This window comes from Girardinichthys multiradiatus, chromosome 21 (genome assembly GCF_021462225.1).
Source record: "Girardinichthys multiradiatus isolate DD_20200921_A chromosome 21, DD_fGirMul_XY1, whole genome shotgun sequence".
NCBI lineage: Eukaryota > Metazoa > Chordata > Actinopteri > Cyprinodontiformes > Goodeidae > Girardinichthys > Girardinichthys multiradiatus.
The window spans coordinates 40795756-40819976 of record NC_061813.1 but is presented as its reverse complement, the minus strand read 5'-3'; the positions used below and the strand labels follow the sequence as shown (position 1 = coordinate 40819976).

The window sequence follows — 24221 nt, the reverse complement described above, 5'->3', positions numbered from 1 at the left end:
ATTTAATCACACAACAAAAAGAAAGTATTAATGCATGTTTTTAGTTTTGTCATTTAAATTGAATTGTTATAAATAATAATAAAGCCAGACTTCATCGTGAAGTTGACGCTCTTAGGTTCTGTGCTCTTATTTTGAAGGCGTGATGCGGAAGTCCTGTCCTCCAGTTAAAGCTAATGCGCCGATGCTTCGGCCTCGTCTTCCTCTTTAAACTTCAGGTAAAGTGGTGCCCAGGTGAGTCGGGATGGCTGAGGAACATTACCTGGAGCTGAGTGAGAACCCGGTCCAGTTTGAGCATGCGTCGAGCGTCAACAACGTCTTCTTTGATGAAGCTAACAAACAGGTAAGCTAACACGTTAGCATCTGTTCGGATGACAGGCTACTAACTGAAGGTTAGTTTGTTAAAACTCGGTTTAACTGCTTATATGAGCGAGCCGGTACTACCTGTCTACACGGTTAACTAAAGAGGCGTCTGTAGAACCTGGTTAGAACCACTGGTTGTTGTCCTTTCCTGCAGTTTTATTGAAATAAATGAAAAAGAAACAGAAAATCAGACCAATTATCCACATCTGAGCTGGAAACACCAAGGTCCTTCCCTAGTGTTTCCAGGACTAAGGAGGGAAAACTAGCAGCCAGGAGCTTTGATGAACTGATCATCCAGGACAACACAATGTCAAGACGGACAGACATCAGCAATTAGCCACTGTTGCCAACTCCTCTGTAAGGAAAGTAGCTATTGGCTGTCCTAAAAGTCACTAGATGTCGTCATCACACAGTTTGCATATTTGGTCATAATTATGATCCAAGCTGTAGGACAGAGGAATATGAATGTTATTACTAAGACAAAAAGAGAGTAAAATCCTAAGCATCTTATCGACTTCTACTCACGTTCTGGTTTGCGATCCAGGGCGGGATGAGCAGCACTTCGTCGTTATGCATTAATTCATTTGCACAATGGACACAGAGTGGAGTGCGTCTCCTCTCTGCTCTGACTGCAGGCAGGGTTTGTTGCACCACGACCTGTTGGTGCTTGGGAAGTGGGAGAGGACCATGGCAGCTCGCTGCCTGATGAGGACCAGAACTGCAGAGCGACTGGTGCTTTCACCTGTAGTTAGTAAAGTCTGCACCGACACTGAATACGGTCGCTCGATTTGTCTTTTTTGAAAAGACAAAAATCAGTAGAGGGTCTGAAAACTTGCTAAATATAGCAACAAAGTTGCTAGGTTGGCCAGAGTGCAGTGAACTCAGAGAAGCAACTGTTGCTGCCCACCAACCTGGGAAGGGTCAATAGGCCATCTCCAAACCATCTGAAGTCCGTCATCCTGCAGAGAGGAAGGTTATTCCCAACATCTCAGACAGCTGCCAGTGTTCCCAGCAGTGGACGTCCCAGTAGATGCAGCCCAAGGTCAGAACATGAAGCTCAGAGAAATGACCAAAAACCCAAGAGCTCCATCTCAGACCCTACAGGCCTCAGTTAGAAGGTTAAAGGTCATGACAGGACGGTTGTAAAAACACTGAATCTGTATGGCTTTTTGGAAGGGTTGAAGGAGAGCCTCGCTAACTCAGCTTAGGTCTAGAACGATTCCTTTCCATGCAGATGACTGTCAGGTTTATCTGCACTGAAGCACAGCAATGGTTCCATGCAGCTTCTCCTGGACTGGAGGTGGCACCAAGTTCTCTGAACTGAACCCGGACATCTGATCATTCCCAACTGGTCACATATGAGAAAAATACAGTCAGTCAGTCATTTTCTACCACTTCTTCCATAGTGGGTCGCGGGGGAGCTGGTGCTTATCTCCAGCAGTCTATGGGCGAATGGCAGGGTTCACCCTGGACTGGTCACCAGTCCATCGCAGGGCAACACACAAACAACCATTCACACACTCATTCATACACCTAAGGGCAATTTAGAGTTACCAATTAACCTAACAGGCATGTCTTTGGACTGTGGGAGGAAGCCGGAGTACCCGGTGAGAACCCACGCATGCACGGGGAGAACATGCAAACTCCATGCAGAAAGACCCCAGGACCTTCTTGCTGCAAGGCAACAGTGCTACCAACTGCACCACCGTGCAGCCACATATAATATGAGAAAAATATAATCGCAATTTAAATATTTTTATTTTAAAGGGACGAGAAATCCAAACCGTATATGATGCGTTCATAGTTATAATTTGCATCCCTGAACCACGGCTTGGAAATGGATCCCAGCCTAAAACCTGACAGGCTTACAGGTAAACCCAGCGTCCAAACCTGGTTCTCCAAGGTCCATCCTGACTCAGTGATGCTCTTCTAACAGTTTTTGCCTGGTGTTCATCTTCACTGGCTGCTTCTTCACTTCATTATTCATTTTAAAATCATTTTTATAGTCTCCTAACGGTGTTGCCTCATTTTATCAGTCTGGTCTGCACCAATTTGGACCTCCTGGGCCCTCAGATGATTTTACATCATCAGACATAATGCAAACTCTGAGCTGCTCCAAAACTGTTGCTGACCTTTGACCTTGGATGGGATGATGATTATGTTCAAATATTCATTTTATTCCTGTTTAATTATTTATATTCTTTCCTAAAAAATGTAATAATAAACTCTGAACAGTTTATAGTTTTACTGCAGCTTAGTCGTCGTTTCAGAAATAAATGGGTTTGGTCTAAGAACAACGTTCTTTGGACAGATGAGACCAAAGTAGAGATGTTTGACCATACAGTATAAAACCATGTTTGAAGAACATCTAATTCAAACATGTCCAGCACGAGGGTGGAGGGATGTTGATGTGGGCATGTTCTGGAGCCACAGGACCTGGGCTCCTTGCAGTCACTGAGTGGACCATGAGGTAGTATAGGGTCAAGTGTGAGTCCATGTGTCCAACACCTAAAGCTTGGTCCAAACTGGAGCATCAACAGAACAATGATCCCAAACACAGATGCATTTCTACAACAGATAGGCTGGAAAAGAAAAGGATCATGGTGTTGAAACGGCCTAGTCAAAGCCCAGGCCTCGACCTGTTGGATCTGTGGGGTGTACTTAATTTTTTTACACACCGGTTTTCCATCTATTAAATAATGACAGATGGAATCTGTCATTCCACGCCTGAGTTTAGATTGAGATAATTAGAGAACCAGGTTAAAAGTTTATTATCAAATCCCTCAGGGAGGGTGTACTTTTTTTTTTTTTTTTTTTTTTACAATGACTTGTGGGTTTTTGTGCCCTCTTTTCTTTCTGCAGGTGTTTGCAGTGCGTTCAGGTGGAGCCACAGGTGTCGTGGTCAAAGGGCCAGACGACAAATGCAGTGTTGCCTTCAGGTACATCTTCTCAGGGAAAAACTGCTTCCCTCAGGCAATAAACCTGAAAAATAAAATCTCACATCAGTTTAGTTTAGGTCTCTTTAAACATGCAGATTATTCTGAAGTTGTTGCTGAGTGTTTCTGTCTGTAGGATGGATGATAAAGGGGAGGTGAAGTGCATCAAGTTCTCCATTGGAAACAAGATCCTGGCTGTGCAGAGGACCTTAAAGTCTGTGGTGAGTTCAGGGACCATGTTTGAGTTCTAGGTTCTGTTTATTTCTGGTTCTTGAATGTTGACCCTCTGTTTGCAGGATTTCATCAACTTCATTCCTGACTATCCGCACACAGAGTTCACTCAGGAATGTAAGGTCGGTCTGTTGGTCGGTCTGCAGATGAAAGGTCCGGTGTCAGAGGCTGTTCTGTTAACCGTTTCTGTTGCTTTACAGACTAAGAACGCCAACATTCTGGGGTTCTGTTGGACCAGCTGGAACGAGACAGTCTTCATAACAGACCAGGGAATAGAGTTCTACCAGGTAATCCAGAGACATCTGTGATCCGGTGTGTTGTGAAGCGATCCGGACCTCACCTGTGTCTGTGTCTCCAGGTGTTTCCCGACAAGCGCAACTTGAAGCTGCTGAAGAGTCAGAGCATTAATGTGAACTGGTACCAGTACTGCCCAGAGACGGCCGTGATCCTGCTGTCCACCACAGTGCAGGGAAACTTCCTGCAGCCGTTCGCCTTCAGAGTTCGTTTCTTCTTCATGGTGACGATGATCCGTAGGTAGGAGTTCTGTTGGTGCTTACGGTAAATCTGTCTTTTCTAGAACGGGACCATGACCAAGATGTCTAAGTTTGAGATTGAGCTGCCGGTCGTCCCCAAACCTGCCAAGCTGACCCTGTCTGAGCGAGACATCGCCATGGCAACCATGTAAGTGATGGTCCCAGTCTGTTGGACTGATTGGATGATGGCTGTTAATGATATTAAGCCATGTTTCTGTGTGCAGCTATGGTCAGCTGTACGTCATGTACCTGAAGCATCACTCGAGGACGGTGAACAGCCCAGGAGCTGAGGTGGTGCTGTACCACCTGTCCAGGTAAAATCACACCCACACCCACAGGGCTGTTGTGATTATGAATTTGAGAATATTATTTAATATTAATATTTTATCAAATAATATTTGGGTCTGTTAAGGGTTGTCCTGTGAATACCAGCCCAGTAAGGCGATGGTATTAGGACAGAATAGAAAGGTGTGAGACGAGCTCTGACATTATTGAACAGCATAAACTCTGCACATATATGGAATATATTCATACAATTTCTTAAAATACAATAATTTATTAACAAAAATAAGTCAACTCAAAGTCAAACATATTTCAATCAACAAACTCTTTACTTTGCTAAAATAATCCAACTAAACTACCAAGCAGAATTAAAGAATAATGAAGACTAATGGACTATGTACAATATAAACAAGTTGATTAAAGACGGTTGATAATTATGACCAAAAAGAGTGATGCAACATTACCATGCAATGTTTATGTTTGAGAACCAAGGATTATCTTGAAGGATCTGGAAATGAAGTTAAGTTAGTCTTGGAACTAACTTAGAAAATAATCAGCAACATTTAGACAACCATTCACAATGTAAGATCAGATAAAATATTATTTTAATGAAATAATGTTTTAAATAATGATCTGCTGAATAAAACCAACCTTCTGGATGAATAATTCTCATCGGTGTCTCATTAACTGCCTTCATTTATTAAAATTATATTTAAAGAAATATTATTAAGGAAGTATTTTGGAAAAGAACCAAATCTTTCTGGAGAAATGAGGCTTAATGGTGTTTACTTAGTTATCAAATTTAGTAAATAATGTTTAGGGCTACATTATTTACTGGATTGAAACCTAAACCTTTCTGGGTAAATATTAGCAGCTAGCACGTGATCTTAGCTGTTAGCAGTTAAAGCTAACAAAAGAAGCTGAAAGTTGGTTAAATGCAATTTATTTTGAAAGTTCCAGAAAAGTTTGTACCAGAGTTTTCCCTTGGCTGTGGGTCCCAACAGGACTGATCGGGTTTGGTGGATGTTGGCTTCAGGTGACTGAAACCAAAATGGTCAACTAGTTTATTTACACAGGGTGTCTGCAGGTAAAAGCTATTAAAGGATAGTACATAAAATTAGCAGGAGGCCATTGAAAAGGAAGAAACATCATCTGATGAGGTATTCAGTTTTAATTAACTATCAACTATAGATTATTCTCATTTCTGTTAATTACAGGCCGCTCTCCTAAAATGCATCTAGCCTGTTATTTACACTTTATGTGCGAGTAGGACCTGGGCGATATCAGTTACATCATGACGTCGGTGTGTTCATTGACTGACTGGTTGAGGCCAGTAATTGCTTACAGCCGAGCTGACCTGGATGGGGGTAAATGCCGTCGGGTTCTATAGGGAATACAGTAGCCAACAAACCACCACTGCTCTCCCACAAACCCCTGCCAGCTGAGTAGACCTACTACTCTATGCCCCTCTTCAGGGATGTGAGCTCAGGCGCTATGGTGCCCGGAAACAGTAGCTAAACACCACTCATACAACTCCAATGAGGCGAAAGGAGACCTCTTCCACGACATGTTACTGATTCAGAGATCACAAAATCCTTCGCGTTGCAACAAGATGAACTACATCATTAAGTTTGGTTTAACGCCACACTTAAAGAGGAAACTAGTTGGCGTCAACAAAGCTGGACAGTTCGACCTCATGTTCAACGAATATTTATTTGAAACGAATCAGATGGACATAAACATTCGTTAGTTGGAGGATGGTTGACTGACACCAAGATATTCTGGTTCTGGGACATGCCAGGGCAGATGACCTGTTGCAGCACATCAATGGGTCTGATGTATATTTTAAGTATATTTCTTACAATTATTGGTAATACCAGAAATATAGACTCGCATTAAAACCTGTACGTGTGCAGTAGCTTCAAAAAAAGATTCCACTCACCTTTGCCCTCTCAACGAAGTTGTCAACGGCGCCATCTTGGGCTGGACATCTAGAACTGAAGGGCAGACTGAGCTCCGACGTTTGGTTTTTAAAATCCCACCAAATTGTGCACCTTTAGCTGTTCTGCTAATTATCGTCTGTTTACTAAATGCAGTTTATTTCAACAACTGTTTGAACTTTTTGTTCCTGTATAATAATTCACAGGAATGTGTTACACAACTGAATACCGGCACCTTGGTTCCGGTCGGAATGGGCGCCCACATGTCCCTCTCTCTGAATTGTGTTAAATGTTGAATAACTTCAATTAAACATTTCTGCTTTTAAACGTTTTATTTCATTTCTTATTCTGTTTTCATCAAGAGCGGTCGAGAAATGTCTGCTCTTCCTACACAAAAAAATAAAACGATAAAATAACTTGTTGGTTGGGTCAGGGTTAAATAACACATAATTGTGTGTTGGTCATTGTGTTTATATTGAGGCAAAAGGGTAAGTATGTATCTAGTAACTTTAATAACAGGTACTTAACTTTAATTGTAATTCTTTATTTTGTACAATTATATTGTACTAATGCAGCCAGAGCTGCATATGTATCCCACCAATGCCTGTTGATGCATATTTCACACAAACATATTGGAAACAGTTTGTCCATTTTCACTAAATACCTCAATTTATATCTGTTCTACACAATTAACACAAATGAACTATTTAATTAGCATCTGCTTGACAGCAAAACCAACACTGTAAATAACTTCAACCAGTAAGGTGTTAATGAGCCTGAAACCTTAAATATTTACCTGGAAATGTTTACTAAATGCATCTTTGTTCGGTTTATTTTATCCAACCTCTAAACTCTCCCAGGAAAAGGTAATGTGAGTGTTTCCATCTCTCTGTAGAAAGAATGTGGATCTAAATGTGAGGATCTATGGTGCAGTTTGGTGATGCTGATCCGCTTTCTGAGATCTGTCCTTCTGATCCATTTTAGAAATCACCGTTAAGACACCACAAACGGTTTCCTAGGTCAAGTTTCCTATTCAAAACAGAAACAACAGAACTGGATCTGGGAATAATGAAACCAACCCGTTCTGTTTTCCTTCAGGGAGGGCGCCTGTAAGAAGAGCCACATTCTGAAGCTGAACACGACGGGGAAGTTTGCTCTGAACATCGTGGATAACCTGGTTGTTGTTCATCATCAGAGTTCTCAGGTCAGTTGGTTTGAATCTAACTTCAGCTCGACCTCAGACTCGACGAAGACTTGTGCCCTAAAGACTTGGACTCGTGGTCTGAGACTCGAGTCTTAGCACCAGTTTTTATCTCCTGTAATGAAGAGTGAAAGGAAGCCGGTCTGTGAGCTCCAGACTGCAGCTGCTCCATGTTTTACTGCTAAGGAGGAGCTTGATTATCAGCCAGTGATGTTGGTGGATTATTATGGGATGTTAATTAATGGACTAAAAGAAAATGATTAATTGTTCATGTATTTTAGACCTGAGGACAGACAGGTTTGGTTCCTAACCTACAGCCATGTGGAGATAGAGGAGACCTGGATGAGAAAATATTTATTTCAGTTATTAGAGACTTGAGGCCTGACTTGGAAAAGATGACTTGTGAACATCTCTGGTTTGAACAGGAAACTTGAGGATTGTTATTACCTTCTGATGATGGACTTATTTCCGTTTTTGTTTTTTTCAATCAGACGTCGCTGATCTTCGACATCAAGCTGCAGGAGCCAGACTGTGCCGTTAACACTCACCAGCCTGTCCTGCCGGCCCGGTCCATCCATCCCTACAGAATTCCTTTATCAGGTACACCCTCATAATCTGGTTAGAGCTGCGGTCCAAATTTAGTTTCAACACTAAGTGCCAATGTTTCTGCAGGTCCTGCCGCTGTCCCAACCCAGCCTCCGGTTCCGTGTCAGCTGTGTATCCTTCTAACACAATGCTTTGTCTGCTCATGATGGGAGTTCTGGGTCAGAATTTAAGACTGTGTTCCTTATCACATCCCTTACATGGAACCATTCACCCTCACTGAATACCCCAGTGGTTAAGAGACAGGTGTCCCACAAGGCTGAGTATTTGGCTCCCATCTATTCCCTGTCACCATATTGTATCTTAGCTTATTTAAGAGCAGAACATCCTAAACTCAGGGTTCCTATGCGGTCTTGAAGAGGCTCAAGTGTGATTTGAGAATTGTCCCGGTTACAATAGGAATGGTCCGGTTTTCAGACACTTCCTCCATTTTTGTGTTGCACAAAATAAAACTATGGATGTTTTTAAACTTTAAATTCTTTATAAATATTGAACACAAAAGATCTCTTTGTAAAAAATTATTAGCCAAGTCCCAACCCATATCGCTTCTCAGCAGTGGTTTCCCCTCAACTTCTTGCTTCAGTCAGTATGTAACTTTCTATGAGCACAACTCAGACTAAATTATTGTTCCTCCTGATCCATGGATGGACAGCATTCAGTTAACTGCTCCCAGGTCAGTTTAAATCAAAGGACAATCGGGTTTTTTTTATGTCAGAACCCTGGTTGTGTAAGCTCGAGCTAAACCTGAAACCTGCATATCCAAGAAAGCTTTAAAACACTGAGCAAACATGTCGTGTTAGTTGGTGTTTTCATTGGATCTTTGTTTATTTTCCTAAGTTCTGAGCCCAGACTCTTCATCCTGGAGCGTCTTCCAGCCCGACATCATCATCAGTGCCAGTGAAGGTTTGTCTTTCACATCCTGGTGTTACAACAGATTCCTGAGAGATGAGCTGGAAGGTTTGTCAAACACATCTCATCTTTGTGGCAGGTTACTTGTGGTACCTGCAGGTGAAGCTGCCCCCTACAGTCCACCTGCTGCAGGACAAGGGCAAATTGATGGACTTTCTGCTGCGGCGGCGAGACTGCAAGATGGTCATCATCTCTGTGTGCTCACAAGGTACGTCTCAGAGTAGTTATTTTTCCAACCTCATGATGATGTTTGAAACACCTGTCAGGGGAAGATAACCTGGTGTCATGTCTGTCCGTTGTTCAGTTCTGGACTGTCAGGAGAAGGGGAGTCTTCCTGTCGTAGCGACAGTCTTCGACAAACTCAACCAGGTGTACAAAGAATACCTGGAGGCGGAGCAGAGCTACACAGCGGTGAGTTCAACGACCAGCGGCTCTCTGGTGATCAAACGAGACAATTTCACTCGATAAACAAGTTTTTATGTTTGTAGGCGATGGAGTCCGGTCCGAGTCGAGGCGCCGCCGCTCAGAAACGCCCAGTCCGGACGCAGGCGGTCATCGACCAGTCGGACATGTACACACACGTCCTGTCGTCGTTCACAGAGAGGAAGGTAGAGAACAGGATGGACATGGTCCATGGGAGGATTATCACATGATGGTCCTTTAGTGATCCTTTAATTGGGTCCAAATGTGCAGAACTTCTGTTTGTTCATCAAAACAAACTTTAAACTGTTGGAAAACAGCAAAGTTCTGCAGCAGAGAGAAAGTCAGTAACACATATAAAGATAGATCTAAAGAAGAATCTTTATTTAAAATACAAATTTCTGAATGAAAGTAAACCTTTGCTGTTTAAAACCTTCCTGGGTCTATTTTCATCTAGAGAGAATAAAATAAAATACTGTAATATTTTCTGTCCTTGGTGTCAGAAAGTGGAACTCATCTATTAAACACAGAGGGAAATATTTCGGGCCTTTATTTCTTGTAATTTTGACAATTCTGGCTTAAAGAGATTAAAATCTCAAAATTTAATCTCAGAAAGGATTCTATGTTCATTTCCATGCACTCGGTACCTGGCCTGGGCTCCTTTTGAATGAATTACTGCATCAATGCAGCGTGGCATGGAGATCAGCCCGTGGTTCTGCTGAGGTGTTCAGGAAGCCCAGCTTGCTTTGATAGCGGCCTTCAGGTTATCTGCATTGTTGGTTCTGGTGTCTCTCATCTTCCTCTTGAACTCGATAAGGTTCTCTATGAGGTTCTGGTCAGGCCGTTTGCCGGCCAATCAAGCACAGTGACATCATGGTCATTGGACCAGCTTTTGGTACTGTTGGTAATGTGGGCCGGTACAAAGTCCTGCTGGAAAATGGAATCCTCACCGACGCTGGAAAACACATGCTGGACTTCAAGGAACATGGATTCTGTTCCTCGCCACTCTTCCTCCAAACTCTGGGAACTTGATTTCCAAGTGAAATGCAAACTCAGTCCACTCCTTGTGAAGCTCCCCCTGTGAAGCTATCACAGTTTTTCCTTCCACTCAACTTTCTACAAATATGAATGGATACAGCCCTCTGTGAACAACCAGCGTCTTTAACAATGATCTTTTGTGACTTATTCTCCTTGAGGAGGGTGTCTTCTAGACATCTATCCAGTCAGCAGTCTTCTCCATGATCTCCTACTGACCCACACTGAGAGTCCATCTAGAGCAGGAATGGACAACTCCAGTCCTCAAGGGCATTGTCCTGCAACTTTTAGATGTGCCTCTCTGTCAACACACCTGAACTCTGTACAACTGTAGTGCATTTGGAGGTGATTTGGACGTGGGACACATCAAAAAGCGGACACCGGCCCTTGAGGACTGGAGTTTGACGGCCCTGAAAGCGGCTCAGGAAACATTTGCAGGTGCTTAGAGTTCATTGGCTGATTAGGGTGTGACATCATCAGTTTCCAATGACCTTTTTCACGATATGTTTTTTTAGCTGTACCTGTAACTGTGGTCATGTTTGGTGCCCCCACAAGGATCCATGATGTAACTACACTGAAAGCAGGAGGCTGTTCGGATCTCCTGGTTTTATGAAGTAAATATTTGGCAGAAGAACTGCAGCCTTCATCAACAATCTGTCCCAGTTTATTAAAGAGCAGCTGCAGAAATAACTTGTTTAAATGTAGATTTCACAATCAGCACTTTGGTACCAGCTCGGTAGAGAATAAAACCTAAAATAACCGAAAAGCTTCAGAATGATCTGGATCCAGGTGGTAGAACCACTTAGAGACTAATATTAATATTTACTGCATTTATTGTTTGCTTTAAAGAAATAAATGTTCAACAGAACATATTCTGTGTCCTGCAGGATGTGTCCCATAAATTCATCATAGCTGTTCTGATGGAGTACATCCGCTCTCTGAACCAGTACCAGATCACAGTCCAGGTAAAACCAGGCGGAGTGATGACTCCCGGAGGCCTTAACAGTCTTTAATGTTTCTGAAGAGACCTCTGATTGGTGTGTTTCAGCATTACCTGTATGAGCTGGTCATCAAGACTCTGGTCCAGAACAACCTGTTCTACATGCTGCACCAGTTCCTGCAGTACCACGTCCTGAGTGACTCCAAACCCCTGGTGAGTTCCTGACCTACAAGCTGGATTCTGAAGATCTACTCTGAGCACATCTTTCAAACACAAACCAAACTGGTGGCAGCATCATGATGTGGGGAAGCTGCACCACAGGCAGGCAGACAGACAGATGTCCAACATCAGAAACGTAGCAGAACCTTCTTCGGTGGGTTCGACGTCCTCCTCAGGCTCCAGGAGTATTAGTCAGTGAGGTCGGCCTGAAACGGGTCAGCAAACACGCTGGGGTGTAATCAGTTCATCATGTGTCTTCTTCACAGAGTCCAGACCAAACTAAAAGTTTTAAAAAATAAAAAACAGGTTTTTATTTTTAAAACGTTATCACCTTCCTCCAAAGTTTTTCCTGCCTGGATTCATCTTCATGCCAACAAAGGTTGAGAAAACATCTGATGATCTGAGGAGCTTTTCTCTGCTGTTAAACTTGACCATCTTATGGAGAAAGGAAGAACTTTTTCTTTGTGGTTCCCAGGAGCTCAGTGTGTTGCTGTCTGTGTTTCAGGCCTGTTTGCTGCTGTCTCTGGAGAGCACCTATCCTCCAGCCCACCAGCTGTCTCTGGACATGCTCAAAGTAAAACACTCCCCACGGTTTTAATGACGCCGTCTTTTATTCACCAACAGGTTTCACGTGAACTGTTTTTTTATCTTGTTTTTGTAGCGCCTGTCGACGGCCAACGATGAGATCGTAGAGGTTCTGCTGTCGAAGCAGCAGGTTCTGGCCGCGCTCAGATTCATCCGCAGTGTTGGTATGAGATAGTAAGCATTAAGGTCCAGAGCTCTGTGGTCATATAAGCTCATGTAACCTTCTGATGGTTGGTTCTGAACCAGGTGGCCATGACAACGTGTCGGCCAGGAAGTTTCTGGATGCGGCCCGGCAGACTGGAGACCAGATGTTGTTCTACACCGTGTTCCGGTCGTTCCAGCAAAGGAACCAGCGTCTCAGAGGAAATCCCTCCTTCAATCCAGGTCAGAACCTGGACTTGTTTCTTTGGAGAGGGGCGATGTGTAGTAGCTCAGAGCAGTCAGTATCTTAACCTGAAATCCTCATGGAGGAGTCAATAGGAAGCATTTTAGAGAGAATTTACAGCCATGGGTTCTGGAACAATTTTAGCTTTTCCAGAACCTTTTTGAAAACCCTTTACACAGATGACATCTCCTGCTGTGATCTAGATGTTCAGATCTCCACCCACCACAACAGCAGAGTCCAAATCAGATCAATACATCATTATTATCACATTGTCTCATAGCGGTTCTGGTTAAAAACCAGGTGCTTTGGGGACATCTGAAACTAGAACAGATGTTGCTGCTCCGGTCCAGACTCCGAGCAGGAGACAGGAAAGTTGAGAAAATAAAAGGCATGAGTTTCAGCAGCAGCATAACGGATGATTCTGTCCTTCGCTTTATAACTTGATTAAAGTCAGTCAGAACATTATGCTGAGTATAAACTGGAATATATTTTCCATCTGTTTGTCTGAGACGTAGCAGCAGCTTCAGAGTAAATATCAGGACATGATCTCCAATCCTGGAGAGATGTGCTTGTTTGAACTTGGATCCTAAAACATAAAAGCTGTTAAATATTCGACCTTTAGTCATTTAAAGCCCAACAACGACACCGTCTCAGCCTGCAGCAGAGTTCTGGCTGATTTTATTTGAAAGATACCCATAAAGTACTGATCCAACAGGAGGGAGCTGGCTCCAGGTCCAGGGCCTTTCTACCTGCTTTAGGTCTGTTTCCACGGCCAGAACCTTTTCAGGAACCAGGGTAATCCTGGTTCAGAGATGGGATTATTCTATGGACTCTAAACTAAAGAGTGAAATGAAAATGCACACAGGAAACTATGGAAGCAAATCGTTACCATATTTCAAAGGAAAAAGCATTTCCAGAAATGTTTTTTCATTTTCTAGTTCTGGGCAGAACTTTACGGGCAGACCACGAAAACGAAAAAGCAATGTTTGCTTTGTTTTCTTTTTGATTATGGCATAAAATGTGAAGTCATGAAGAAGAAAATGCAAATAGGATGATTGATTACTAATTTTATTTATGAGTCAAACAATGCAGCCACATTCTTAAAATGAAAAAGCATTTCTGAAAATACTTTTTTATTTGAAATATGGTAACGATTTGCTTCCACAGGAAACAGCCTAGAAAGATCAAATGGTTCTGGAGGACATTTATGAACCCGTAGTGAAAGCTCGCGGTTCTTCTTAGTCCAGGCTCGTAGCCCAGGATCTGTCTGTGCGTAGTAGATCTTGATGTGCTGACCTCAGCCTCAGTCCACTCCTTGTGAAGCCCTAGTCAAGGTTTTTGGAGTAGCCTAGTCAAAGTCTGGACTTCAATCCAGTTGTGATGCTGTGCAGTGACCCTTAAAGTGGCTGAACTAAAACAATTCTGCAAAGAAGAGTGGGCCAACATCTAGACCTGTCACGATAACGGATTATGCTGGATGACAAATTGTCCCAGAAATTATTGCTATTAAAAAATAATATTGTTGTTTGGAGACAATTTTTAACTAATATAAGGGATACTGGCAAAATAATGCAGGTAGCTACACCTCAAACATCAACTTTAGTTGCTTTTGTTTTACAACAAATGCAACATCCGGATGGTGCGGGTTAAATGGTTCACCGCGGTCGTTCAGCTGCAGCGTTCAGCTTGGAAACCATTTCCATCTGTTTTTCCAAACCTAAGCTAGCGTTTCTCAGGCTAGCTACTCCTCACGAGGTTCCTATGCTTCACTCTGAGGTACCAGACCAAGCGCCTGGCACGTACCTGACGCAAGACGCTCCTCCCAGCGCCGAGGATAGAGAAGGGGAGGAACCAGTGTTGCCAGATCCTGCGAGAGAAACAAGCAAGCAGCTCCAACAGGCAACCATCACACTGTGTGAAACAGAAGCTGCTTGTAAACAGTATAAATGTAACTTACATTTCCCACACGTACCAGCAAAATGACATTAAAAACGTTCTTTCAACTCAGTTTAGAGGAAAGACACACATGAGCCAAATCAAACAAGCTTAGTGATTCTTTCCTGGTCAGAAATCACAGGTAAAAAAAGCAGCATTTACCTGGACCAATGCAAGTCATTCTCACGCCGTCTCGTCCCTCGTTTCCCTGCCCAGTGGGCTCTGAGTGGTCGGGGCTGCCGAGTCAACTCAGGCACCGTGATAACCAGGAAACCAAGGCGTAAAATAGACAAACACTTTATTGTGGGGAGCTGGGAGATATTTAAGGGGTTTCACTCAGGAAATGAGCCAAGCTCAAATCAACAACTTTATGTTCAGGTCGAGTGGAGTCCGATGCTCCGGAGTGAAACCTGTTTAGTAGAAAGAGAGGGAGAACAAGCATGGAAATGATCAAAGGTCTGGACCAAAGGACTTTCCTGGTGTGAATACACCCTTACATTCATCTGAGCCATGCTGCTGCTGGTACCTCTCAGCGGTTACACTCTAGAACAGAACTAAGGTCAGAAAAATGCACCCAGCTACTCTACAGAGGTGATTGAGCTGTAATGTTGTGACCATAAACAGAGACGGTGATGTGTTTGTTACCAGGGGAGCACTGTGAGGAGCATGTGGTGCACTTCAAGCAGCTGTTTGGGGAGCAGGCGCTGATGAAGCCGTCCACAGTGTGAAACTCCAGAACCAAAAACACTCCATGAGCTTCTCTGATCCAGCAGAGGACCGAACAGACGACAAATATCAGGAAGGTTCTACCGCTCAACGTCCTCAAAGTACAAATGTCTCTGAAGTCCGACTAAAAACTGCATCGTGGGACTTCAGAGAAGTATTACAGGAAATATTTATACTGGTAAACAGTAATTTATTTCAAATTGTCCTGTATTTATTTATCAGACAGATGTTTTAAACATAAACGTGCTTATAAGCTGGAGATGAATTGTTTTTGGGTGAGATTAGAGAGTTTAACTTTCAGAGCCGATATGAAGCTTTCTGCTGAAACATCTTCATTCTGCATTATTTTCTCCACGTCTGGAAATGAACACTGAGTGGAACAAGAGATCAGTGATCAGGTTCCTGGCTGGAGTCCTCCCACCTGTTGTGGGCGGAGCCAGGCTGCACAGGTAGAAGTGATGTTGCATCACTATGATGTAAATGTCGTGTATTAATTCTGTAAAATAAATGATTTTAATAAATCAGTGTGTGAATGTGTTCATTACTGCATCAGAATAGTTTCCTGATGTATCAAAGCATCAACATAAAGGTCAACCTCCCAGCGTTGCTCCTGGAAACACACCAATCATTACATGAAGAGAAGAAGACTCCTCGGGGAACAGAACACATTTTCTCTAAAACTAAATAAAAAGAAGCATCTCATTTATACCCGTTTAGTGCTTCCAGGTTCAGTTGGAGGTTCTGATGTATTCTGATCCTCAGCATTCAACGGGTCAGAGTCCATGGCTACAACCCTGGTGGTCCAAGATATCTGAAACAGAAGAACCAAACCAGTCGAGGTGGGAGAAGCAGACTACTTGTTCAGGCAGTGAGAGGACAGAAACATCTTTAAAATCATTCTTGCACCGTTTTAGTCCCAATTTTGGTTGATTGTCTGTTTAGAAAATGTATTGCAATGTTTTGATGGTAATTTCACTTTAAAACTGTATAACTAACAGTATGAAATGTTTTCATAGTTATCAATAAAACTAACAGTTGTTTCATAACCTCAACCAAGAGCAATTTAGAGAAACCAACTAACCTCGAAGGCACATTTTAGATATTAGGAGAAGGGCCAAACTGAACAGGGAGAACATGTCAGGATGTTCCTGCAGCAACGTTAACAAGTGTGTCAGCATGGAGCCCCTTACTTTGTTTTAGCCCGTCTGAAAATGTTTAACCAGGATCAGTTTAAGGTCCTAGGATGATATCAGGCAAGCTGTCAAAGCCATGATTCAAAATAAAAAGGTGGCGGTTATGATTTTGGTTTTACAAAAAATGCCATTGCATTATTAGCAGATGTTATTTTTCAGTGTCCTGTCTGCGTGCACGGCCCAGACACTTGAGCCAATCATCAAGGATTTTCCAACTTGCAACCCGCAATAGCAAATAAAAAGCTGTTTTAGGCAGTGGTGTTCCAATCGATCGGCCACCGATCATTATCTGCCGATTTCCGTTAAAAAGTATGTAATCAACGTGTGCCGATCAGTGTCTTTCGTTACCGATTACAGAACCCGATCACATGTACCTCATACTTCGCAGTTTAGTGTAGCTCCCAATGTCCTACAAACTGCGCAAGCGCGCGGCGGCAAACCCTGAACAAACATGTCTGCTGTTTGGAGCTTTTATACGGTCTGTGAGAGTGACGTAAAGTTTGCGTCCTGCAACACATGCAATGGTAAAATACCTCGAGGGGGAAGCACGTCAAAATGCTTCAACACAACAAATTTAATACGACATTTAAAGAACAAGCACTTGGCGGAGTATGGTGAGTTTTTGAGGCTCACTGCAGAGAATGAAAAGAAGACAACCGGAGCGGTCAGACGGCAGTTAACGCAGCCCACCATTGCCAACACTCGCTCGTATGAGCGTGACAGTCAGAAGGCTAAGGAAATAACTCGAAAAATAATTGCATTTATCGGGCTAGATGACCAGCCTTTCTCCGTGGTGGAAGACGCTGGGTTCCACCGACTGCTCTCACACTTGGAGCCCCGCTACATGCTACCGGGACGTAAGTACTTCACAGATGTAGCCCTGCTCGAGCTCCACCAGACAGTGTACTCTCACGTCCAACATCTCCTTAAAGAAGACGTCTCATCCTCTTTAAGTTTCACGAGTGATATATGGAGCTCGGACGTCAGTCCTGTGTCGATGCTAAGTTTAACAGCTCACTGGATTGATTCGGATTTTCAACTTCATAAAGCTGTTCTGCATGCCCAGGAGTTTTCTGGTTCCCATACTGCCGTAGCTTTAGCCGCCACATTTGAGAAAATGTTTCAAACGTGGCATATTTCAAAAGACAAGATACATGTGATACTGAGAGATAATGCCAGAAACATGGTGAAAGCTATGATAGATGCTGGTTTACCAAGTTTGGGGTATATGGCACACACCCTGCAGCTGGCCATCCATGAGGCAGTGCTGTCACAGCACAGTGTAAGTGACATTATTGCCAAAGGGACACGCATTGTGGGGCACTTCAGGCACTCCCCATTAGCGTATGCAAGACTTCAGAGTGAACAGAAACAACTTGGCCAGCCCTCCAAAAGACTGCAACAAGATGTCAGCACTAGGTGGAATAGCACTTATTATATGCTCCACGGTATCTTTGAGCAAAAACGAGTATTGGGCGTTTACGCTGCTGACTTTGAGCTACCTGCAACCTTTACATCTTCTCAGTGGGAATTGATTGAAAACATGACAACACTGCTGGAACCTTTTGAAGAGCTGACTAAGGAAATATGCTCATCAACTGCATCTGCTGCTGATGTCATACCCTCTGTGATGGTTTTAAAGCATCTTCTGACCAAAGAGACTGCAGCAGATCATGGTGTGAAGACAACTAAGGACACGTTGCTGGAAGCTGTCACCAAAATATTTGCTGACATTGAAGAAGAGCCCCTCTACAGTTTGGCAACAGTCATAGACCCAAGGTGAGCTAATCATCATCAAAATAATGATGGATTTAAAAAAGCATTATAGAAATTATAAAAGCAACATAGTTACATTTTTTATTCTCAACTGGCCTGAAAATTAATGTGACCTCCTCCCCTAAAGGTACAAAGACAGATTTTATTCTGAAGGACTTAAGACCAAAACACACAGACTGCTTCTTGGTCTGATGACAGAAGCCGCTCAGAGGGATCCAAACCAAGAACATGAAGCTAACAGCACAGGGGAGCCAGCAGAGAAAGTGCCACGACCAGGATCTTTGTCTTCAATATTCGGTGAGATCCTGGCAGAAGAAACCCCGCAGCAGTTCTCACACTGACAGTCCAACGCCATCAGAGATGATAATCTACCTCTCAGAGCCACCCATCTCTCGGAGTGCATCATCATTGGAATACTGGAAAACTAATAAGGAACGTTTTCCAGACCTTGCTAAAGTAGCAAGAGCTTACCTGTCTGCACCATGCACAAGTGTGGAGAATGAGCGCTTATTCAGTGCTGCATCCAACATTGTGGACGAACACAGGAATAGACTCATGACTGAAAAAGCTGAGATGCTTCTCTTTATAAGTAATGAGTAATAAGTAATAGGCATTTAGCATGTAAAAATGCTGTTCAACATTTTGCCTGTTCAAAGCAAATGCACTTTAATTTCACTTGTGCTGTTTTTCTGTTTCAAGATCTTTAAGACCATGTTAATGTTGTTTAAGTAGCTATTTTATTTTATATATGAAGCATCAGACCCATAGTATTAATTTGTTTAGTAAATTATAAGAAAGGTAAACATGTAGTTTTTTTTTCTGACAATCCACAACAGTTTGCTCATGTATTTATGACAGTTATTTGAATACAACCTGCACTTAACTTTGAACAATTCCTTTTTTATTTGACATAATTTAATTAAGACAATGTGAGATTTATTTTTACTGCATTATTCGCCAAGAGGCTTAATGACTTAACTCTGTTAAAGATTGCATTACTAATAGCAGGTTTTCAGTTGTCCTTTTCGCTAAATATTTGCTGCATTGTGCCTACAAGTTTTTTGCATTTTTTTATTTTGAAAAAGTAAGTAAAAACACATTTTTCATCTAAATTAAGGTGATTCTATGGTTCCTTTTTTCCACATCATGAAGCCAGTAGCCCTTATAGCTAAATTGAAAAATGTACTGCCTATCCATGTGATCGGTGATCGGCAATGATCGGAACTCATGGATGATCGGTATCGGCAGCAAAAAGCCTGATCGGAGCATCCCTAGTTTTAGGCAAACAACTCAGGTAAAAACATCCAGCACCTCACAAAACTTTTCATAACATTTGAACTTTTCCACATTTTGTCAGGTTAATCTCAAGCTTCAATGTGTTTTATTGGGAATTTAATATTACAGACAAAACTTCCCAATCCGTAAGAAATTCCACTTATCAAGGTCCTTCAGGACTGGAATTGGACACAGCTGGTCAGAACTGTGAAGCTGAAGGAAAATGATACATTGTTTTCAACTTATTTACAAATGAAAATCTGGAAAGTGTGGCAGGCATTAGTACTCTGCCCTCTGACTCAAAGCACCTGAAACCAGCTTTCAGTGCAGTGTCAGCAGCAGGTCTTCTGGGGTTTATCTATACCTGCTTTGACCTGAAGACAGTTCAATCTGTCAGACTGAGAGGGTTTGGAAACATCAGTTTCAAGTTTTGCCTCAGATTCTCAGTTGGATTTAGGTCTGGGCTTTGACTAGGCCATTCAGTGTGGTTGTCCTGCTAGAAGGTGAACCTCCACCCCAGTCTCAGGTCTTCTGCAGCTTCTAACAGGTTTTTTTTCCAGGATTGTCCTGGATTTAGCTCCATGAATCTTCACGTCAGATCTGACCAGCTTCCCTGTCTCTGATTATGACAAGGATCCCCACAGCATCATGCTGCCACCACCACGTTTCACTATGTGGATGGTATGTTCAGGGTGATGTGTAGTGCTAGTTTTCTGCAACAGTTAGTCTTCTGGCTTACATTTTGCACATAGGCCAGAAGAGACCTTTGATCCCATCTGATGATCAGAGCATCTTCTTCCACATGTCAGCTGTCTCCTACATGGCTACAGTGACAAACTGCAAACACAACTTCTTATGGATTAATTTCAGCAAATTCTCCTCCATAGAGGTCCAGCCTGTCAGTCTAGGTGGACGTCTATGTCTTGGCAGGTCTGCAGCTGGTCCATCTTCTGTCCATGTCCAGATGATGGACTGGACAGAAAGGTAGGGCACAAGAATAAAAGGACTGAGGGAAGGTTGGAAAGACATCAGTTAGCCGGTGAAATTTCACAGTGAAATCATCTAATTTTGAACGTGAATAAAACAAAGGAGATGATTGTAGATTTTAAGAGAAACAGGAATAAGTCAAAAACTATTTCTATCATGGGAGAAGAAGTGGAGGTGGTGGAGGAGTATAAATACCTCAGTGTTCACCTGGACAACAGACTAGAGTGGAGATGCAACTGTGAAGCCGTCTACAAGAAGGGACAGAGCAGACTGTACTTCTTGAGGAAGCTTAGGTCCTTTGGTGTTTGCAGAAAGATGCTGCAGATCTTCTATAAGTCTGTTGTGGAAAGTGTGATCTCTTCTCCATCATCTGCTGGGGAAGCAGCATCAGAACCAGGGACTTAAAAAAACTAAACAAGCTGATAAAAAAGGCTGGTTCTGTTCTGGAGACTCCTCTGGAACCTCTGGAGATCATTGTGGAAAGATGGATTCTTCATAAAATGAAGAACATTATGGAGAACCCTGAGCATCCTCTTCATCAGACTGTTCTACAACAACAGAGTGTCTTCAGTCAGAGGCTTCTTCAGATCTGCTGTAAGACGGAGCGCTACAGGAGATCCTTCCTGCCCACAGACATCAGCATCTACAACGACTCTTTGAAGAAACCTTCATAATATGAGCTACAACAACATTTAATTTCCAGCCCCGTTTCTCCAGCACCGTTTCTCCAGCCCCGTTTCTCCAGCACCGTTTCTCCAGCCCCGTTTCTCCAGCCCCGTTTCTCCAGCCCCGTTTCTCCAGCCCCGTTTCTCCAGCACCGTTTCTCCAGCACCGTTTCTCCAGCACCGTTTCTCCAGCCCCGTTTCTCCAGCCCCGTTTCTCCAGCACCGTTTCTCCAGCCCCGTTTCTCCAGCCCCGTTTCTCCAGCACCGTTTCTCCAGCACCGTTTCTCCAGCCCCGTTTCTCCAGCCCCGTTTCTCCAGCCCCGTTTCTCCAGCCCCGTTTCTCCAGCACCGTTTCTCCAGCACCGTTTCTCCAGCCCCGTTTCTCCAGCACCGTTTCTCCAGCCCCGTTTCTCCAGCCCCGTTTCTCCAGCCCCGTTTCTCCAGCCCCGTTTCTCCAGCCCCGTTTCTCCAGCCCCGTTTCTCCATCCCCGTTTCTCCAGCCCCGTTTCTCCAGCACCGTTTCTCCAGCCCCGTTTCTCCAGCCCCGTTTCTCCAGCACCGTTTCTCCAGCACCGTTTCTCCAGCCCCGTTTCTCCAGCCCCGTTTCTCCAGCCCCGTTTCTCCAGCCCCGTTTCTCCAGCACCGTTTCTCCAGCCCCGTTTCTCCAGCCCCGTTTCTCCAGCCCCGTTTCTCCAGCCCCGTTTCTCCAGCCCCGTTTCTCCAGCCCCGTTTCTCCAGCCCCGTTTCTCCAGCCCCGTTTCTCCAGCCCCGTTTCTCCAGCACCGTTTCTCCAGCACCGTTTCTCCAGCACCGTTTCTCCAGCCCCGTTTCTCCAGCCCCGTTTCTCCAGCCCCGTTTCTCCAGCACCGTTTCTCCAGCACCGTTTCTCCAGCCCCGTTTCTCCAGCCCCGTTTCTCCAGCCCCGTTTCTCCAGCCCCGTTTCTCCAGCCCCGTTTCTCCAGCCCCGTTTCTCCAGCCCCGTTTCTCCAGCCCCGTTTCTCCAGCCCCGTTTCTCCAGCCCCGTTTCTCCAGCACCGTTTCTCCAGCCCCGTTTCTCCAGCCCCGTTTCTCCAGCCCCGTTTCTCCAGCCCCGTTTCTCCAGCCCGTTTCTCCAGCCCCGTTTCTCCAGCCCCGTTTCTCCAGCCCCGTTTCTCCAGCCCCGTTTCTCCAGCCCCGTTTCTCCAGCCCCGTTTCTCCAGCACCGTTTCTCCAGCCCCGTTTCTCCAGCCCCGTTTCTCCAGCCCCGTTTCTCCAGCCCCGTTTCTCCAGCCCCGTTTCTCCAGCCCCGTTTCTCCAGCCCCGTTTCTCCAGCCCCGTTTCTCCAGCCCCGTTTCTCCAGCCCCGTTTCTCCAGCACCGTTTCTCCAGCACCGTTTCTCCAGCCCCGTTTCTCCAGCCCCGTTTCTCCAGCCCCGTTTCTCCAGCCCCGTTTCTCCAGCCCCGTTTCTCCAGCCCCGTTTCTCCAGCCCCGTTTCTCCAGCCCCGTTTCTCCAGCCCCGTTTCTCCAGCCCCGTTTCTCCAGCACCGTTTCTCCAGCCCCGTTTCTCCAGCCCCGTTTCTCCAGCCCCGTTTCTCCAGCACCGTTTCTCCAGCCCCGTTTCTCCAGCCCCGTTTCTCCAGCCCCGTTTCTCCAGCCCCGTTTCTCCAGCCCCGTTTCTCCAGCCCCGTTTCTCCAGCCCCGTTTCTCCAGCACCGTTTCTCCAGCCTAATTTATGTTTGGGTCTAGTGTACTTGGCTCTGTTGAGTCTCAGGAAGGGTTCTGGGGCTGGAGAGAACGAGGGTTCAGGAAGAATTACAACAGGTTTTACTTCTGCCCCTCCTGAGGAGCTCAGGCTTCATTGGAGATAGTTAGGAATGCTGTTAAAGGAGGACATCTTGAACATGCCTGCTTTCCCTTGCAAGGTTACTAATGAAAGCTGATCATCAATCTCTTCCTTTGTTAAATAGTTATATTCCAGTATTTACCAGAGTGTCCAGGAACTCTAACAAATGCAGGTCACAGCATCCAGTGTTTCAATCTGTACTTATGTTGAAAACTGCATCATCCTCCTTCCTTTTCACCATTGTGCCTAATTTTGTATTGGACTATTTCCTAAAATAAAATACAGTCAGGTTTGTGGTTGAAATATTACTAAATGTGGAAACACAGCACTGTACCTAATTTGATCATTTTTGACTAAACTATTTTTAAAATATTCTAACAATATATTGCAATATATAGAAAATCATATTGCTATTGCAACATTCACCAGTATTATCACATATCGCATGTTATCCTAATACCATGTAGCCCTATAAACATACCCAAATGATTTTTAATGTCGCAAAATATCTGCATCCAATAAATAAGATGCAGAGAGTCAAAATAAATGAAAATATCCTGGCAGTGAAACTGCTGTATAACCGTGTTCCTATAATTACTGCTGTCTGATCCAGGAGGAGGCAACTAGAAAAAAAATGCAGTTTAACCAAAAAATAGCGAAATAAGAAACTACATTTGTTGCGTGACGTACTTCTCTAAACCAACAGGGGGCAGCACCGAGCAAGTCTACTTTCAACACAAATATTTTAAAAAGCGTCATTCTGGCCACTTACAGATTAAAATGTATAACAGAACATAAACTCATAGTTCCAACAGTTTGTACTTCATCCACATTTTTACAAGATCAACATCTGGGTAAAACGTTAAAAACAAAGAGGCTAAATTAGCCTAGTGGCGAGTTAGCTTGCTAGGTTAGCTTGTTTAGTGAAACACGGTTAAATTAACGCCTAGGAGAAAGCTACTGAGAATATTACCTGGCAGTTATTATCTCACACAAGTTGAAAACAGTTGGCACAACATTAAAGGAGCTACAATAAGTTTTATAACAAACTTACATGCGTTCAGTCCCGCTCACTTCTTCCCCAATCCCGACAGCTCCAAGTTCAGACTGCTGCCCGTTTCACAACGCGCTGTCCTACACTGCCCCCATCTGGCGGTTCAGAAAACCGCATCTCCCCTGAATTAAACTATACGCTTATGGCAGCATTTTTAACTTTACTTTGTTAATCTCAGTTATTTTTATGACCGGCATTTTTTTCATAAC

The 24221-nt window shown here is 43.8% G+C and overlaps 1 protein-coding gene and 1 long non-coding RNA gene across 2 annotated transcripts; one reads left to right on the top strand and one right to left on the bottom strand.

Moving 5' to 3' along the window:
• The first annotated feature begins 124 nt into the window (after positions 1–124).
• Positions 125–15761, top strand: rmc1 (regulator of MON1-CCZ1). The gene is made up of 21 exons (XM_047350393.1): positions 125–340; positions 3223–3299; positions 3433–3517; positions 3593–3649; positions 3728–3814; positions 3886–4026; positions 4105–4208; positions 4285–4374; positions 7381–7486; positions 7975–8083; positions 8156–8200; positions 8936–8989; positions 9075–9203; positions 9300–9406; positions 9484–9603; positions 11338–11415; positions 11499–11603; positions 12115–12183; positions 12271–12358; positions 12441–12578; positions 15163–15761. Exons 1-21 carry the CDS (start codon positions 242–244, stop codon positions 15240–15242), a joined length of 1968 nt encoding a protein of 655 aa, XP_047206349.1. The 5' UTR covers positions 125–241; the 3' UTR covers positions 15243–15761.
• Positions 14796–24140, bottom strand: LOC124858376. Its single transcript, XR_007035817.1, has 3 exons — positions 24013–24140; positions 15950–16051; positions 14796–14924 (listed from the first exon to the last, which is right to left on the bottom strand). It is a non-coding gene; the product is annotated as an uncharacterized LOC124858376 (long non-coding RNA).
• Between the last annotated feature and the right edge of the window lie 81 nt (positions 24141–24221).